This window comes from Gymnogyps californianus, chromosome 3, assembly GCF_018139145.2.
Source record: "Gymnogyps californianus isolate 813 chromosome 3, ASM1813914v2, whole genome shotgun sequence".
In the NCBI taxonomy this organism is placed as follows: Eukaryota; Metazoa; Chordata; class Aves; order Accipitriformes; family Cathartidae; genus Gymnogyps; species Gymnogyps californianus.
This window is the reverse complement of record NC_059473.1, coordinates 40,662,644-40,682,860: the sequence shown is the minus strand read 5'-3', so window position 1 is coordinate 40,682,860 and position 20,217 is coordinate 40,662,644. Positions and strand designations below refer to the sequence as shown.

The window sequence follows — 20,217 nt, the reverse complement described above, 5'->3', positions numbered from 1 at the left end:
GCTTTTTAAAGTCATGCATGGGAAAAAGTGAAATATATAAAATTTAACTAAGGTTTTTCCTTTTCCCTTTCAAGATCAATGTTTTAAATGCCTGATGTTTTCAGCTGTACTAGAATATCTCCAATTAGTATACTTATTGTAAGATGATTGAGGATTTGGTTTCCTACCCTCTTTTTAAGACTTAATACTGCAATAAAATTTCCCAGCATAGATCCTTGCGTGCCTGTGGAGTATCTGTGATTTCAGCTGAACTCCACAAGGGCTCAGGGATCCGCTCACTGGATGCTAGTGAGGAATTCTTGCTTTCAGAAATAAGCATAGCTGGAATTATTCACTTTACCTTTCAGCCTCTTCAAGTACACTGGAACGTCACTCTTAATACTTTTGGAATCCTCCTCTGTTGGTTCCCATATCATTCTAGGAGGATTGTTCTGTGCTAGCCAATCTGCTACTTTGCTCTCTGCGGCCATCATCACCGTTTGAAGCCCAGGCAGGTCCTGACCACTGGAGGAAGAAGGCTTTTTTGACTTGTGACGCTGTTCCGATGTGAATTTTGTCACGTGATCTTTGATAGTCACTTTTCCTGGAGTGTTGTCATCAAATTCAATGGTAAAGGAAGCATGCCCTGCACCTGCTGCATGGGAGCTTTGGGTGTCTTTTGTTGGAATTTCATGAATAGTGCTCTCTGCTACCTGTGAAGGTTGCTGGAATTCTTTTGTAGGGATTTCAAAATAACTTGGCTCCCTACAGAAAGGATAAAGTTCTTCACTTGCAGCTGCAGATTGCTCCTCAGCTTGCTTGGCATCTGTGCTGCATCCTATTAAGAAAAATAAAAAATAGATTTCACAATACTTGGGAACTTCAGGTTCTCCAAGAAGATTCCGAACTCCTGTAAAGGTCACTTGAGTAATTTCTGGAATAAACAGAAAAACTGTGGAGAAGATTGAGCAATGTAGTTCTGGAAAAATAATTCCAGAATTACATACAAAAAGTATTACTGAAAAGACAGCACGAGCTTTGGCTGTAAGGAGTGTAAAGTGGCAAAAAGCTCACCTAGAATTTGTCAAAGGAAATTTGCATTCCAAAAATTTTTAGACGATGTAAAGGTCAGATGAGTTATTAGCACATGGAAAACAGGTAAATCACATTAGAGAAATAGTTGAGATGATCATTATTGCAATTCCAGTCTATCGGAAAAACATCAAATCAAGGTGCCCCCAAAACAAATGCTAGTGATCTGGCTTTCATCTCCTGCAGTGGATAGCTAGTATAATTTTGTTTGGTAAAATTCTTTGGAAAAACAATCCACATATTAACGCAAGATAAACATTAATTCTGGAGTGAAACGTTTAACACTGATAAGCACTGGAAAGTGTTTTGGAATTCAAACACTTTATGTTTCTACAAAAGATAAAACCAAAGAATTGAGCTGAATCCTACTGTCACCTGCTCTTATTTTACTTGTTTCCGTAATTTGTAGATGAACAGAAAAAGTAACAATAGCTGGAAGCATGCAAAATGTTACCAAACCATGCTCTAACTGGGTAAAGAAAGCAGAATGTGGAAAAAGCACAGGATTGTAATTGAAAGTCCTACTATATAGCCTGAACGAAGGTTAAAGCTTCTTGTGGTTGCACCAAAGCTACCAATGTGCCTTTAAGAAAACAAACCTTCTGGTTGCATTTCATGAACTAGTAATCTAGCCAAAATATCTGGTGTAGAGATGTGCTAAAAGCAACAGATGCTTGAGATGTTAGCAGCAATGGCAAGTTACATTCCAGCAAAAGAATTCTGAATAGTTCTTATGTGATTTATCATGAACCACATTAAGATGTTTAAGAAACCATTTTAGGTTGTCAAGTAAAGGAGTAAGAATGTAATTAATAGATTTCTGGCACTAAAAATAGCTACACTATATCAGCTGAGACAGTTAACATTTGTGTATGAAAATATTACACAATAAGGTAGCAATAGAAACATTTATACTGGAGTCAGGAGTTTAAGGGGTAAACGATGCAGGACGGCATAATGCGCCTATGCTGTTCTTCACAAACACATGCTTCTTGTGAAGATTTAGGAAAAGGTTAAAAGTTAAAAAATAAAAAAGGATGGTGATTTGATACAGAGAAATTGAACTCATGAAGGGACAGCACAATAGCTGGAAAAGTTAAAAAAAATATGACGTTATGGAGTGATAACAAAAATAGTACACATTCTTTATTATTGCCATGCTTGGATACCAACATGGATAAAATAACTCTGATGCAGGTAACACAGCTGTTTTAATTTATCTAAAAGTAGCTGTTGCAAACACAAAAGATATTCAGAATTCAGACAGTTTATATCGTGCTGTTGTATTCCAAGAATACCCCAGCTAATGCTTTTCACTGCACTGTCAGCTACCTCATCTCTATGGGGTAGTTTTCAGGCACAACAGCAACTAACTACCCCCCTCCCTGGGAAATGGAATGCCTTTTTAGTCCCCTTCCTGAAAACACTTATGCCAGCACACAAATAATATACAGTGAATCTATTTTACTGATGCAAAGGTCATTAAAAAAGCTTCTATGTTTAGACAGAAAATGTACAGAAATAAACACAAGTCACACTTAGCAGCTACTAGATTTTAGGTAAACTACCGTCATCCTCCATTTGTTTCATCCAGCTAACAAGCTGGAATGGATCAAGCTCTAGTAGGACCAAATCTAGAGCCAGGATCCTTACAGCATGCAACACTGTCACTGAACAGGAGAGTAATCCACCAGGGAGCCAATTCATATGCACCTTATTTTTTCCCCTATGGTTCCATTCAGAGCTTCAAGCCTACAATTTCATGCAATTCGTGTAACCAATAATTAAGCAAGATATAGCGTTCAATGCTCTTCCAAAAGATAACTGGCTAATACAGTATGTTTTGAGAAATATTTCTACTTTTGGGCCAAGCAAGAGCAATATACTGGCCACGCAATAAATAACATTTTTCAGTAAATATGAAATAACTGGTTCCTCACCATCTTTTGAAAATTATAAGATTGTAGCGAAACTGCATCAGATGTATGGTAGGCTTAGGATGAGGGGATCTATAACACTGGCTTGTCAGCATTGATGGACAACTTAATAAAAAAATTTTCCCTGTGAAACTTGCCTGCACCAAATTTAACATTTGAAATCAACTGTTTATACTATAATGATACGTACAGTATTTGAATCTAATATTTTTGATTAAATGGATGCTATAATATGGCTTGAATCTAAATTATGACAGAGTGAGTTTAACCAAAAGAAGTGAGAAACTGAACTACAACTAAATTGTAAATTTTTCTAAACTAGAAAAATTCTTAGAAATTATATAATGAAAAATATCTGAAGTACAAGTTAATTTTAATTACTTAAAAATCCTATTTTCAGCCTGAAGTACTTGCATTTTTAGAAGAGTTAAATACATCAGAATTGATTAGAATAAGGAATTGAAAACTATGAGGAAACAAAAAAATTAATACAGATCCTGATCTGAACCACCCTTCAGAATTTTTCAGCCAAATTCTAAATGCAAGTCCTTACAGCTTTCTAAATATTACAAAGAGTGATCTATAAAACAGCCTTACCTTTGAAATCCTATTATAAAAAGTCATCTGCCAAGATGAAGGAAATTATATATCAGACTAAATACAGACAGCTTTAAGAGAAAACCCTCAAGCAAATACTGAAGATAGTGGTCATCACAGCTCTGTAATTTTTAAACAGAACAAGCATAATATCTGTACAGCAAAAAAGGCAATTGTGTGGAACTGAAAGTGTGTTTTGGGAAAACAAGAGGACGGATGGGTTGTGAACTGCTCTCTCTTCAGGGACTGAAGAGATTTATGAGCTGGCAAGAGTGAAAGGAAAGGGGCAGAAAAAGAACCAGGGTATCTGTAAAGAAGGAGATCTCATTCTACAAAGGTCTAGATCTACAAAAGACAACTGTGCAACAGTTTCTACAAGGCAAGTAAGGAAGCAAAAACCGTAGCTGCTACACAGGTGTAGTGAGACTATTAATGAAATAATGAGTCTAGGAGAGGCTAAGAGGAAAACTGTAATATTTGGGCTATCACAGGCTTAACCAAATGGAGATTCAGGGAGATTCTTTACTATAATAATCTCAGAGATGATCATCAGAAAAGTAACATTCACTTTGTGACATTAGCAGAATTGATTACACTTTCTAGGACTTTTTGGCTTTTTAAGTTTTATGGCTTAAGTTACACACACAAATAGTCAGAATCTTAAAATTTTACTTGCCAATCTGGACAAGAAATGTCATAGGTATTCTGTGCTATTCAACACAATCTATCAGATACGCAAGAAATTGCCTGTGTATATGAATATATTATCATCTGCAAAGATAGGATGAAACCTCAGAAAATATTTTGCAGTCTTCAGATTTTTTAGAAATGTTCTTTTTTTTTCTGCCTTAAAAATACAATTTTAAGAATGAAACTCGTAGAAGAAAATGATCTGGAATTTACAAAGCACTTCTTGAAAAAAATGTCTGTAAAACTGGAGCAAAATATTTATTTGCAGGAAGTGTAAGCAGCAGCCAAAATATCATATTTACACAACACCCCAAAATAATTTTTGTATGTTAGCTTTACATTTGGTACTGTGCAATGATACATTTAATGAAAAGAAGCTGAAGTTAGCACTTTCAAATGCTTAATAGAATCTCTTTTTTTCCTTTCTCTTTCTCTCCATATTACTACTTTTTATTTCCCACTTACCTTTTAGGTTCTTTTTTTGCTTTACGGCTGAAGCATATTTTTCATTTGGTATTTAAAGACAAGATTGCAAAAAATACATGTAATTATTCACCTAGTATTAAATAACATCTTTGTCTTTTAATGTTGTCATAACCTGTCTTATGAAATAATATCAAAATTGCTCTCTGTAAATAAAAATATAAAATAGTATTGTATAGAAATCCCCACCTCTCATAATAAATCATTTAACTGCATGCTTTAAAGGACTTAAGGTGAAAAATGTGCAAAACTAATCTTACTTAAATATATTGCTGTGATGGCTCTAAAAAGTTCTGTAAGCTCCCCGTGACATACTGTGCACATTCACTGCTATAGGTTTGCAAAGCAAGCCTTACATATGCAGCACTTGCACATATTCCAGGCCAAAACTCAGCAAAATTCTAGAACAAACTTCTAGGAACTTTAATGTTAATACTAGTGATTAAACATGCGTGTGTAATCTTCTACACGTACTGACTACACTGATATTTCTAAAATAACTGTCAGCCTGTTTTACCTTAAAATGACACTGTTTCTTGAATGTAAGGAACATTTAATCGAATATATTGTTACACAATGCTGGCATTCAAAAATACTTCATGCCAAATGAAAAAAATTACTTCAGATTCTTAAAGCCTCTTTAAAAATTGACTTCTATCTTTTCTTAGACTTCTGGTAAAGGCATTAATGATGCAAAATTCTACAACTACTACTGAGATCAGCAGAGAATGCAGTTTTTGTTTTTCCAGGAAGTGAGAGTGTAACACATGGCATCAGTAACAGTTACACACCCGGTAAACTTGCCAATAACATGTAACATTAACAGCTGCAGCATAGATAAAGTCACACCATAGGTGTATATGCAGCTGTTCATTTTAATACGGACTAGTAGATCTATGGATCATTAAATTAGAGCAACATGCATGTCTGAAAAAAGCAGAAAGGTTTTTTCTTTTTAAAGTTTTCCAGGCTATTCTGCTCTGTTTGCAAATAATTTCCATTAGTGAGTTTCCATTGTGATAGAAAGACACTTAACATTGAAATAATCTTATTAACTTGAGACTGTAAAGACTAATTGTCTATAGTTGGCTTAGCAGAAACAAATCTCCCATTTCAATCTCCTCATTAAACCTTGCCCCATCTGTTATAATTCATGCCTTCTCTTCTATTCAGTGAATAACCATGTACCAAATCATTAAAGCATGAAGCAGATTCTTCATAGAACCAATTTGTTAAAATTATATCAGGCTTTATCGATTTGAGTTACTGAACAAAAAGTTTAAGAACTTACGTACATGAATTCACCTGTAATGTACTTACTTTTAGAAAGTGTATATTAAGAAGTATGTTCCAAATCGGTGTTTTAAATACTTAATACAATTTAGCCCATGAAAGAACAAATAACTGCATCAATCTTGAATGTTTTTTATTAAAGTTTGTTTTTATTTAAAAAATATCCAAACATGACAGTCTTGTGAAGTTTCCAATTTCCTTTCATTAAAGTGTTTCTTTACATTGATTTTGAATCGTTACATTCATCTACGTTATAAAACCTAAGTGCATGAAGAAAATACATACTAACTTGTTCAAAATTAACTTAATGTTTTCACGGAATGTAATTGTAGGCCAAAGGGGCCCAAAAAGCTTATGTCTTTATTTTTTAACTGGATGAAAACGTTCAGGATTTTTTTTGCACGCTTCTACACAGACATAGTTAAGTGTTCTGAGATTGAGGAAATGTGTCCATAGAAGCAAATGTCAACTCTTATCTGGTCTGTCTTCTCAGGCTCTCTGCCAACACTACTAAAAAACATCTACAACAGTCAAAAACAGACCAGTAAAACATACGACTAACGTCTACTCAGAGATTAAGTGATCAAGATAAATGCATCACTTGTCTATATAAGGGATTTTAGTTCCACATCCTTCCAAATTAAATTGTTTCGCAAAAATGTCAGGTTTTGTTTTTTTCCCAGCAATGTCTTCCTATAACGTTTCACATAAGCTTTTGTTTAGTATGTGCTTATTCAAACTGAATTCCGTTCTTGCAGATTTATTAGTCTTTCAGTTTGAGGAAACAGAAGCTATTCCTACACTCTACTTAGATTAATTCTATTTGTAGGAGATAAATTCATGATTAAACAACAACAACATAAACAAAAGGGATTTCTAACGTGTTGTACATTTTAAAAAAAAAGAAATGTTGTATTTGCCAAGAAGGCCCCAGGCCCAAATTTTATTTTTATTTATAGTGTGTATATATATGGAAAACAAACAAACAAAATCAGTTAAACACTGTAGAAAATATTGGTCCATTTTCTCTATTATTCATTTACCTTATGATGACTTCACTAAGGTAAAGCATGTCAAAAATATCCCCATTACTGAAGTTCTGTCTAGAACAAACTTATTTTCGTCTACTACTGAGACTGCACCTCTTTGATTAGTTTGAGGCAGTTGGAATCTTATTTTTCTTAGAACTCACAAACTGAGACAGAAGCACTGATCACTTGCTGAAAAATCTCTTGATAAAATAAATACAAGAGCATGTAAACCATTTGATGCAACACTGCTTCTGAAAAAGCAATTCAAAATTATGAAAAAATAAGAATAGACATGCTACTAAATAGAAGCTGGAATCTTGTGTCATACCTTGTTAATGGCATGGCATGGCATCAAAACCACAGACTTCAGGATATTACTTTTTAATAATCCTATATTTAATGAGGGCAAATAACGTGCATGTTTTTTAAATTAAAACAATGTAGATAGATACACGTGAGTATAAAAAGCTTGATGAATTATTTTTGTTATTAGTTTGCTACTGACATTGGCATTGAAGCAATAAAAACACAGATACTAGAGACTTTACCATCTCTGTTTTGGCATATACAGCAAGATACAGAGTCACAGGTTTCATAGCCAATAGTTAATGCTTCCTGTTTTCTGGAAAGCAAGGAGAATCATGTGGCTAGCAAATCTATCAATGGCATGACTCAAAGGCAAGAACTTAATTCTCTTTCTTTGTAACTGATGAAATACACGCTTTTCCCTTTCATTGAGAAAAATGGAATTGAAACAACATCTAACAGTCATTGTTTCTCATTATTATTGCCATTAGGAACAAAATCTGTATGCCTTAGGAATGCTTAAAAGTGTTTGAAGAACACATTTCTAGACAAGATTTGAACTGTACAGTTATAGATTACTAATGTAAGATATTAAATCTGTAATTAAAAAGCCTCCATAGGAGCACACAATAGCATACTCTACTCATGCTGCATATAGTAGAGAAGTTTTTCACCAAAAAACCAACCAAATAAGAAAGTGTTCTATAACTGTACTGCATTATGGTGCAGTTCTTTTACATGCAACAAAGTTGCACGAAAACTGTCACTAATTTAAATGTTTTCACCTGGTTTCTTTCTACTAGTCCGTATCTTAAGGGACTTACTTTACTGTCTGAGTCACCACAACTTTAGACTAATATGAAAAAGGTCACTAAAGGCTATGACAAAAAGTTAACTCCAAAGACATTGACTTCATTGCATTGAAGTGTTAGTTTAGTTTGATTTTACATGTTTTTAGAGTCTACTCCAATTCCTGCAAAATAGGATTCATGATAACCAAGCCAAATACTATTACAGGAAGAGAGAAATTCCCACCCCAGTTAAAGTACTTCAAAAAACTGCAAACTTAAAACTGTTGGGCCTTAAATGCGTGTCTAAACAGCTAAATGAACATGGCTGAATTTTGTCCTAACCTGAGTTTTAAGGTTATTCTCTTCATTAGAATGGCAGTGACTGATGATAGATTTAGAAGCCTAATTATAGACATTGAGATTTAAGTTTTGGCAATACGTACTGTGTACAGACAAGCTAACTTAAAAAAAAAAAAAAAAAAAAATCTGTATTATGGGGAAATAAACGTTACAAGTTTAACTTTAGACTACACAAATCTTTACTGCAAGAACTATGTACTGCAATTCCCACTAATGCAGCATTACTGAATTACAGGAGAGAATGTTAGCATAGATCACCTTATATAGCTAAAAGTCAAATACAAAAATAATATAGCACCATTTATTTTCAGAAATTATTTTCATAAAATATCCCTATGAAATCTCTAATTTTAAGCATATAAAATGACAGATATGGATTAAATTGATAAATAAGACACAGTGGTTCAGGTAACGTTATTTTCTATATTTACTGATAACAAATTGTATTATATACTAGAAAACTCATACACTATATGTGAAATTTGTCTCTGGAAATGCAGTTTCTCACAGAATAAATTTTAACAACTAACTTAATTTTAATAGGCTTTCATCTATGCAAACTGTCTATGAAACTTCCAAACATTAATATCTGTTTAGATCCTTAGTCAAGAATATGCACTTACCAAAGAGAAAAAAACCCACAAAAATATGACAACAGACTCACCTGAAGCCCCCGTCTCATGCATTTTTTCTTCATGCTTGCTATCTGGCTTACAACCACTTTTTTCATCAGCTTCATCATCACCCCACCAGGCTGGCTGTCCATACAAAGGTGTCCCACGAGGCATGGCAGAAAGATCTATAAAATCAGCCCAAAGCAGAGGAAATTACTTTTCTGTTTAGTTGTGATATTTAGGTTAACATAACATGAAGAGAGTGTCATTTGCTTGGATCGTTTCTGCTGGAAGCTGAAGTGAACTGGTTGCATGCATTTGCCTAAGTACAAAACAAACTTGGAGGCTGGATAACTGATCTGGGTTCTAAATATAAAAGCTTACTAATGACCTGATCAAAACTTCTGACACAGATGTTTTTGCAAAGGCAGCTGACATCTCTTATTGTTACCCTGATATATCTGTAAACATTATTTTCTCCTTTCAGTTTGAAGTCATCAGCATAGCCGTACATTCCTAAAAGCTGTCTGCTGCTATTTCTGTGAGAAGATTCTCACTTTTACCCACATTGACCTTTCAATGAAATCTGAACTCACTGCATGAAAAACTGATCAAATTTTGCAATGTTGCCAAGGTTCCAAATTGCTGACAGCTACTAGAGTGCTGCAAGTTACCTTCTGTAAAACATTACTGAGCACAACCATTTTTAATTTTTTTTTTTTAAAAAGGTAATCATTAAATTACAGTACAATTAAAAATGCTATTTCTTATATAGGATTTATACACATGATTAAACACATTTAAATGTAAAGATTAAATAAGAAAAAAACCCACTGATATAATTAAGATTTCTACCTTGATGATAAATTGACTGGATTAGTTTTGACCTGATCTCTTGGAAGAATACTTCACCCTACTGAGATTTAGCTATTCTAGTATCATACAGATGTTCTGAAGATACTTTAAACAGTCTTTATATAAAATAACATGATCTGTTCGATCCAGCTTAGTAGCTTGTCTGTTACTTTGCCTATCATGAATTTCAACATTTTTATTCAATGTTTTATTCACTGCCACTCCAAAGATGATATATAATTTCATAGCCATGCCAAAAGTTTCAATATGATTTGAAGATACTAAGTACTTCTTTTTTTAAACGGCATTACACTTTAGTCAATGCTGAATTGTTTTTAAAAACTTGATGGCTGATGCTTGCGCACTGAATTAGCAATGGTAAACAGCTATGCATATATACAGCAACAGTGATAGAATCAATCACCAAAAAGCTTCTGAGAGTTGCACTCAAATATAAATCCCTATCATTAACTTTGACCGTTATTTTTGTAAGAGTGAGAAGAAAAATGGAAGATGATGATAAAAAACCCCGCTGTGCTACTTTATGAAAATTTAAGAGGACTCGAATGCTGAAAAGCCATATTGAATAGGAACACTGAAGTAACGGATAGGCTTTATGTACCCTTAACAGGATGCTCGATCATCCAACAAAACAAACAGGTTAATTAGTTATACCACAGAATCCTGTATGTGGGGAAGAGAACTCTTTGAAGTGTGTCTTCCAGAAACCTAAACAAACCATATAGCCTTGACCTGAGGAGTCAGACCTAGTCAGCTCCATATTAAGGAAGAAACAATACCTGATTCCTTTCTCGTTCTTTTGGTTATCTCCTGTAGTAACAGGTAACACAGCAAGTTACTATACGATGAACAATAAACTTTAGCAAGCCTCACACTGAAGTTGACACCCACAGCAGAGCCACCATGACATATTACATAACTATGAAAGATGATGTGCAAACAAGACCGAAGCTACAGTTTCTACAAATTTTTAAACCACGATAGAACACTTAGGTTCTATCCTGAAACATCTAACAATGAATGCTAATATCTATAAAACAAACAAACAAAACCCCTGCCCGTTTAAAAAGGTGGTGGGGGGAAGAGCACTTGATAAGGGTGGTGGTAAAAAGTACAAACTGTTCCTGAACAAATATTTTCAGTTAAACTGCAAAAAATAGTACTTTCTTGCCATAAATGCTGCAAGTTTGTGATTTTGGAAAAGAGAAATGGAAAAATCTGATAAATGCTGATTAAATGTCCCTTTACAAGTTTTCTTAACATGTGGATGCTACAGTAAAAAAGGCAGAAATTCAATTCCGAAAGTTATTAATTATACTTACAGTATGTTTAAAATTTCATGTATGTGGAGCTTTTACTATTTACAGAATTTCACAAGCATCCTACCAAAGCAAATGAATATCCTTTCCAAGTTTGTGTGCTTCTGCAGCAAAACTGAACCTTACCCATTGATTTTTCTTCAGATTTCACTGCTTCTGTAGTTTTGTGGTGCACTTCAGCTGTGGAGTCTGTTACCTTGGACTCTGAGCTTTTGGAGCTGGTTTGCTTCGATCCTTCTGCCTCTGAAGATTTTTGGGATAACTGGAGTTGGCTTGTGAATTTTTCATGCTACATGACATGAAACAGAGAAAAAAACACACTCAAAGAGTGGGAAAAAGCCCTATGTTACCCATAACTACACAGTGACAGAAGAACATCTAGGAACTGCATGTTGTTGTTACCTTAAGTGCTTCTTCAGGGACTCTCATCTCTCCCCTTACAACAGTAAAAAGATTAGTATGTAGGAAATGCTAAGGAAAATACTGGAAAGATTTCTCAATTCACAAGAGGATTTTACAGAAAAGCAACAGTTCTGCAGCCTATTCTGCCATTGGAATGGTGAAACTTCTACAAATATGTCACTGTTAGGACTAGCATGTACAATCATACTCATGAAAGCAAATGCACAATACAATTATTTACTATTTGTAAATAGAACATTGAGTAGATACCTTAATGTTATAATAATACAAGTTCTCTTTTTTTCCATTCAGTAGTTTGGTGAGTAATTACTTGTAATCTTCTCTACTTGTATACAATCTCATATGATACAAATATTTGTGTATGTGCCTCAAAGAAAAGTAATGTTTCTTAGCAACACAGAAGTTACACATTAGGTTTTAAATTGTAATTGGAAGTTGAGGTTTCTTGCAGTGAGAAACAATGAAATGTACTTTATCCATAGTTCTGACCAAGGTACAGTATTCTAAAACCTGCCATTTTCTCTAATATGGGCATTTTCGTAGTAACGAGAGAAATAAATATTTCAAAGTCGCTTCTCAAATAGTATGAGAATCCTTCATTTAACACAACCATACTTCTAACAAGTCCCGACACTGTGCATTTTTATGACAAGGATATCATATCCAAATCTCAATTTGTCTTCTAACTTCAGAGTGATGTACGTCTGTTCTGGAATCCTCACATCATTCACAAACGTCTACAGAAATAAATGAGGACAGAAAGAGATACTGTTAAACTCCAAAATAATAAAATGACAAATCACTTAAATAATTTTAGAAGAAAGTTTTCAGCACCACAAATTTTCTACTGGTGATTCACTGGGGAATTAAAGTATAAGCTCAAATTGCCACCTGCTTCACAAAATATTTCAAAAGAAAGGTTAAACACCAGTCGCTAACCAGGCTGCTGACATCACACTGGCCTTGAAAAGTTTCTTACAAGTTTAATCTTGTTAGCAGTATTTACTGAATTGTTGATTAACATTCCCTCAAATTAGCACCTCCACTCATTATTTTTCTTGTAGTTTGCTTTTTCAATCCCAATTAGCTGTCACGATTTATCATCACATTTGTACAGTATTTAACATTGGATATGACAGTTCTGAGGTAGCTTTAGTTTTCTAAACACTGTCAAAGGACTTAAAGGAAAAACGGACCAAGTTAGTGCATCCGAGTAACTCCAAATAGCAGTGATAAAGAATTAAATATATTGCGACTCTTGAAAGAGTAGGTATAACAACATTTGTAAGCAGAAATAACATTATTATACAAGCTAGCAGCAAAGCAGAGCAAATTCCGTAGGCTTGACAATACCTTTTGAAAATTCAGTTACTGTACAGTAAGTAATCCTCTCCTTGAAATCACCGTTGGAAACATAGTTAAGAGAAATCAGACAAGCTTTCAGTGATTTGGAGAAGGATTTATGTACCTGAAAGTTTGCCCAATTTCACCAGCCATATCAGTTGGCTGTTAGAGGCAGTACAGATTACCAATCACTCCGATTTCAAGGTCCGGATTAAACCTCACAGCGAAAAATAAGGAATTTGCAAAAACATGCTGGTATAAATTTCAAGAGAACACCCAAGATATATACAATGACATATTACAGAGGCAGCAAGGAAGAAGAATAATACACGTTCAAGCCAAAATGGATCTCAGAGATGTAATTTGGAAGAGCTGGAAAACAGTTTCATCTCTGGGAAAAAAATTAAATGAACATAAATAGGGCTTGAAGTTAGATTATTCAAGCTGTAAAGAAAATTTTAGAAAGTCACCTACATAAAATTCTAAAACAGGCACAAGCCCTTGTAAGAACCGCGGAAAAAAAAGAGTTTATTCCTTCATTGGAACTGATCTGCATCTTTAAAGACTGATTTACAGTCTAAGGAAGGTAGGCTGTCAGCATCAAGCAGACTGCCCAGGTTACTAACATGAGCAAGACCTGAAGTTGCATGTGGTGACTTCAGATACCCAAAACCAAGGATGACAACACGCTAAGGTAGGAGTGGGTGTCAGGAGCTGAGAGCATTCTTCTCACAACTTGCCCTTTTGCCATTGGGGGGGATGCTTAAACCTTCAGGTAGAGACTTCTCCCAGAACCTGCCACCTCCCAATGACAGCTCTCAAACTGACCCTTCTGCTCATCCCCAGTCATACCACTGCTCTTAGAACTCTCAAAATTAGGCTGAATCTCTAACTGTGAAAGTGAATTGTTTCTTAAACTGAACTTGTTACCTTCAGAGAAAACTCTCTATTGTGTCAGTATCTTCTGAATGCACTCAGTAATAGGGAAATATAAAAGGGTGAAGACATGTTTTGTCTAGCAGAATAGCATATTAAGCTCTTGATTACAAAAACTAGAGATCAGGCTACAAAGAAAAAAGGAAACAGTAAATATAGCTCTGCATAATACTTAAGACACTTTCAGAGTTACAGATCCTTGAAGAATCTTTCTACAGCATGAGCTGACAAAAAACTTCTGCACAGCATCTTGCCTTAAACCATTCCTCAAGCCTCAATTCAAATCTGCATTAAGAAGCTACAATTTACACTCTAAGTTCCTCTCCCCTACATTCTCCCCTGGCTTTCTTGAAATCTTCCCTCTCCTTTTACCTGAAAAGAATGCAACATCTGGACTTAAAAGAATGTAGCATCTTCCTTATAAGAAATATGAATAATAGCCATATGAGAAAAGTCTCTTGTTCCTTGGTGTTACCTCCTTCATCTTCTTTTAAAATACAAAATGAAGCCTTAATTTAGGGCAAATTCAAGGCAAATAAAATATTTATGGATTAGCTGGTATGAGACTGTTCCGTTATTTTATGAATTATTTATCAGTTGTATATTTTCCCGTATCTTGAAGAATTTACAGCTTCTTGCTCATTTTTACTTTTCATAACATACATGTTAATACTACAGATAGGAGATTAAATATCCAGGGTGTCTTTCTGAAACACATTTACTACTGGTTTGTGCCAGTTTTGGGGACTCAGAATACTGCAACCCCACAGGATCATCCTACTTCTAACTTAAGAATTCTACAACAACGTGTACACGTTTCTAACGAATGCAGCTGCTGAAATATGCCATTTTTTAAGCACTTTGAAGTTAGGAGGACACACACAAAAAATAAACTTGAATAATTAAGTCAAGAATCTGAATCTTTGAACGCTTGTGTTGTTCATCTAAATCTAGTATTACATGAAGTCTGGAAAGACAGAAACAATGTCCTTCCCCAAAATAGTAAAGGGATCTTCTGTTTTATTTTCCTTTTCTAAATGAAAATAATGTTTATTTCATTGTTTAAAAAATTGCTTACCTAATTCATAGAAAATATCTTCCATGAGAAATAAGAATAAAAGGTACAACTATTTACGGGTTTGTAAGCATGAAACTTTGAGTGGTGTTTAATGCATATTTATTCCACTTCAACATTGTGAGAGTCCAGAGCAAAAACCCATGTGAAGAATATCCTCAAGGTAGCCTGAATTTTAGTGAATCAACAAAATACAGGCCGCCTTGCGGACATGTATGTATATATGTATGTATGCATTTTTCCTCCCAGGTCAGAGTTCTGAAATTCATGTGCATGCAGTATACTCAACCCAGAGAACTCTGAAGGCAGTGCGTGCAGTCTACAGCCATCCTCGTGACTGAACTGATGGCATACAACAACCGAGCTTCAGTTGTACTGCCACTGGAGTTTTAAAATCCCACCACAGGCTTTGGGAATGCAAGACAAAGCTAGCTTGAAAAAGCTAGTTCTTATGTAAATAAGGAATCCTTTTCCCCCTTTAAATCACTCTATATACATTTTTATATATTCACATAATTCCCAAAGCTTTATTCTTCAAATAGTGAGAGTCAACTCTCTGTAAGCCTTCACAAAGTTTGCTGTGCATTTTGCAATCCAGTCCTAAAACATCAGTGTGAAAGGACTTCACTATCCTGTAAATATCCCTGAGAAGAATGTTTTTCAACAGGGCCATGGATGTTTGATAATTTTTCTGGTATGTTTTTTGAGGTCACAATTCAAAGGAGAAAATACAGTTGAATTCTGTTGATACTGATGGAATAATAGATTATATCTTAGCAACCGTATACATTTTCTTCAGAAAAGAGAAATTCCTTAATCTTTTTTGTATGAAATAAAAGATAAGCAGGAATGACCAGGAGGAGTCATGATGGATTATTAGAAATAAAACTTTACATCATGTTAATCTGATTAAAATTTACTTTTACCTTATTTTCAAATCTAGGTGTATGAAGTCCAGGATGAAGACTGCTGTAACCTCTTCACTGAACAGAGTGTGACTCAACCATACAGATAAGAATTTTCAGGTACTAGGGCATCAGGTGCAACTACAGTTCATCTCGTAAAATTACCTGGGACTCATAAAACAAACCAAAAGCCCTATGTATTGGTTGTAGCCATCTCCCCTTAAACTCTGAATTATCTTGAGTGGTTAAAGTGCATTACACCAGGAATGGAGTGGTCCTGTATACTAAGAAAAGTATATATCTGTTCTCCAAAGAAATGGGACTAACTGGGTAGACCCAAAATAAACGTTTGCTCTTGATGAAGCAAGCAAAATAAGAACAGGTAGAAGCTGATGAAGCACTAAGAGAGGAACTTGGCTATTAGGGAGGTGGTGTTCTCAGTGGAAATAGTAGCTAGACTAAAAGAATTATTGCCTTTAGTTCACAATACGCAGGCATTGCATATATCATTCTGCCACACAATTAAGTATGGTGTTACAAAATTGTGTGTTTCCTCTTTCAACCTGAAACCAGGTAGGTAGAGGTATATAAGAAAAGGACAGTTGGAAAGAGATAGTAAGGGAAGCACTGCGAAGACAAACAGCAAGGACTGAATTCCTAAGACTTAATACTCCCTGTCGCAAAACTGTGGGAAGAAAGAGTTCCTTTCATGTCTCTGGGTAAACAGCTATAGAGCAACTGACACCTCAAACTTGAGTACGAATCAGATCAAGCAAAGCAAATAATTGAAAGCTCTTTATCAGAGGCAAAGAAAGGAGTCGAATGAAGGCCTTTTAACATATATGTTTATTAAATTCAAGTTTTGTGACAAGGCAATGAAAATCTGAACGTATGCCTATTGACTACAGGAGTAACAGAATTAGGGAATAAAATCAAATGGCTCAGCAAAAAAATGACTGCGCTGAATTCATTTTTGATCACTGCCTTGAAACAGTGCACTGACTTTCAAAGTACAGAGGTATATTAAATATTTAAGGAGCAAAGTTCTTATACATCTACAACTGTTCAAAGGATATAACCCTCAGGTTATACTGGTTTCATGTAGAGTTGAGACTCTGACTCTTCGGAAGGCTGTGTTAGTTACCTTAAAATACAGAAAAGCTAATAGACAGACTAACAGGGTTTTTATTTTGAAATGCACTTCAAGATCAAACACCAAAACCTAAATCAATGCTAACAGGCAGTAACTTGAGATTTCTTCTTTATCTTCTATTTTTTTAAACATTTGACAAAGCTATTCACTACCAGTAGCTTTCTAAATATTAATTCAAATAAGCAATCATAGATGAACTCACGATTTTATTCTGTACACATTCATGACACAGCCAAACATTTAAAGTTATAGAAAATAACAACCATAGCTAGTGTGTATGAACAGCTCATAAAGAAGTATCTACAGGGCTACAAAAATATGACAAAGTTACTAAGTTTTTAATAATCTATTATAATATTCAAAACATTTATAAAAGGTGAAGCTTACCTAGAATATTGTATACGCAATTCCTAGAAAAGCCTTAAAACGTAAATGTCATACAAAACTTTATTTTGCTCGTAACTTTGCATTTTTCCTATATTAGTGTATAATAACTTGGCACTTACGCATTATTCATAGACATTTTGACAAAAAGGATACTGAAAAACTAAATGCAAATATAGAATTAAACAGGTTTACATACAACATGGTTATTGCACACTTAAATTTTTTTTTCACATATGAAGTATAGTTTAACATTCTTTTCTGTACAAAAAAGGGAGGAAAAAGGAATAGTATATGAAATAAAAATCAATTTCTTAGCCAGACATTTTAGAGATTGAAACCCCCCCTTTTTTTTTTACAATATAATCAAGATTTTATTTTTTTTTCTACATTTCTGAAATACAGAAGAGTAACATATTCCTTTTTATTCTTTTGATTTTTTTCCTACCGACAAGGCCCTCTTATTAACGGAATTTACCGCAGCCCTTTAAATAACAGGCATTGGAAAACCCCTGCAAAAACTACATTTTCCTTTTGAATGTTCCCCCATTTCCAATCTTGCATTAAAAAGACATTAACATACACTTGTTAAGTCATACTGTCTTTGCTCAAAAAAAACCCCAAACAAACAAACATAAAAAAAGACTATGGGGAGCTATCCACTTCTGATGTTAACTTACCCCATTCAAGCTGCCCAAATCCTTCACCAAGTGTTCATCCATAGAGGCATCATAGTTAAGTACAGCATGTTGCTTGTCCACACTTCGTGACTAAAATATATAAAAAAATTATATAAAATATTTCAAAAACAGATCATTAATGGCTATTTCTTAAAGTAGTGTGATTATTTTCTTCCTACATAGCACATTTATTCAAATTATATAAAAAAGTTAGTCCCACATATGAAAAAACTCAGTCTCTAACCATACTCAACTCCGACCCTGGGTGCCCACAGCAGAATCCTAAAATTAATTCAGAAGAATTATTTTCTTAATGTTTCCCCAAATGTGATTATGTCAGATCCAGCCATATCTTATCAAAGATTTTCTTCTTTGCAGTTCACCATAGTATCACTGATGGTTAACCTAACATCATCAACTTCACCTTTATTTCTCTCTCTCTCTCTCCTTAACTACATGCATCTTTCAAAACATGAATATGATTCTGTGGCATTGCTGTTCTCTCTGAAACACACCATTTCCTGTCATGCATCAGTAAATCTTCCATTATGTTGCCTCGGATCCTTACCATAGTATACAAGCATACAAATTTTTTGTCCTTGATCTCAATTTCCTAAACAAATTAGCTATAGCCTCTTCACTAAATGTCTGAGCAGTTCCTGAATTACTATTCCCATCAGTTCTGACTCTCTTTATTAGTCCTTCCTTACACACTTCAGCATTTATTTATTTACTTAATTCTTTATTTCACATCCAAATGTCAACCCATAGATCAGGAACAATCCTTGTTACTATTTCCTCTGAGAACACCACCTCCCTAACAGCTAAGTCCCTCTTTTAGCACTTGCCCATGGCCAAGTGTTTGCAGCCTGAGGTGCTGACTGCAAGCAAGGAAGAGGTGGGGCTGGATGCAGGCTTCCTTCACACATGCATGTGGTCAGCACCTTGACATCTAGAAGAGTTCCCAACTGGATGGAGCCCACAGCTCATCTTCCCCAGCTGTGCATGCTTGATCTCAGTCTGTTTGCTGGTAATTCTGCGAGCGCAGTGTCCTGACATGATTGCATAGCAGCAGATTTCTTCCAACAGCATTCTTTCTAGTTTCAGGTTTGCATCTTCTATCCTTCCTACTCAACTCATTGTTCAGGACTATATAGCACTGAGAATGGTAAATTCCTGTCCGAGACTTCGGTGCTTATTTCTGTACCAGCACCTGCAGTCTGTCAGTTCTAGGAGTCCCAGGTTACCAGTGCATTACCCAGTTCAAGGCATCAGAACATGCAATCATGACTCCTAAGGAAATGCTTTCTCTTCTCAGAAACCCATGTTTATCATCTCATTCCTTCTCCATTTCTCGAGACTTGCTACTATTATTTTTCTTACTTCTTTTCAATTTACTTCTTTATTCTTCCTTTCCATGCCCTCTTTTGACTGCTTCACTTTCTCTTCAAAGAAGTGAAATCAGTCCTCTTCTGCTTATACTTACTATTTTATTTTTAGACTTTTAATTTGAGCCAATTTGCTCTGCAGTCTTGAGGGGTATAGAAGGGGGGGCAGGATATAAAGGGGGAGGGGAGAATTAAGGAAGAGACAGACAAATGAACAAGGTCCATGCCAATAAAAGCTGCACTAGTATACTACATCAGTTAAGTGTTCTTAATGGCAGATGAAGATATACCAGTATAGTTCATTTTCTACTAACTTAGTAACCTTTCTTCAAGTGAAAACAAGCTATCTCAATAAAATCAAACTCACTGATGTGGGTGTTCTGCTGAGCCTACAATGTCAAGCAGAGATTACCCTTTTCTACACTCGATGCAGCAATGCAAGCACAAGAATTATCCTATCTTTACTTAGGTTATGAGAAAAATTTCTGAACTTCTTTCAATTATGTTATTCATATACATATTGTATTAGTAATCAATTATTTTATTATCCTGATGTGCTAC

General features: G+C 34.8%; 1 protein-coding gene across 7 annotated transcripts in view; it reads right to left on the bottom strand.

The window, feature by feature from the left end:
- CEP170 (centrosomal protein 170) overlaps positions 1-20,217 on the bottom strand; it is a 105,292-nt gene that overhangs the window by 55,913 nt on the left and 29,162 nt on the right. For 6 of the 7 annotated variants that reach the window (XM_050895220.1, XM_050895221.1, XM_050895223.1 and 3 more), the window contains exons 3-8: positions 18,269-18,358; positions 12,450-12,528; positions 11,771-11,829; positions 11,495-11,657; positions 9,224-9,358; positions 341-817 (exon numbers count right to left, since the gene is read on the bottom strand). In XM_050895220.1, coding sequence (XP_050751177.1) covers positions 341-817; positions 9,224-9,358; positions 11,495-11,657; positions 11,771-11,829; positions 12,450-12,528; positions 18,269-18,358 — 1,003 coding nt within the window. The remainder of the gene's footprint in view (positions 1-340; positions 818-9,223; positions 9,359-11,494; positions 11,658-11,770; positions 11,830-12,449; positions 12,529-18,268; positions 18,359-20,217) is intronic. The other variant, XM_050895226.1, reaches the window with a different exon arrangement.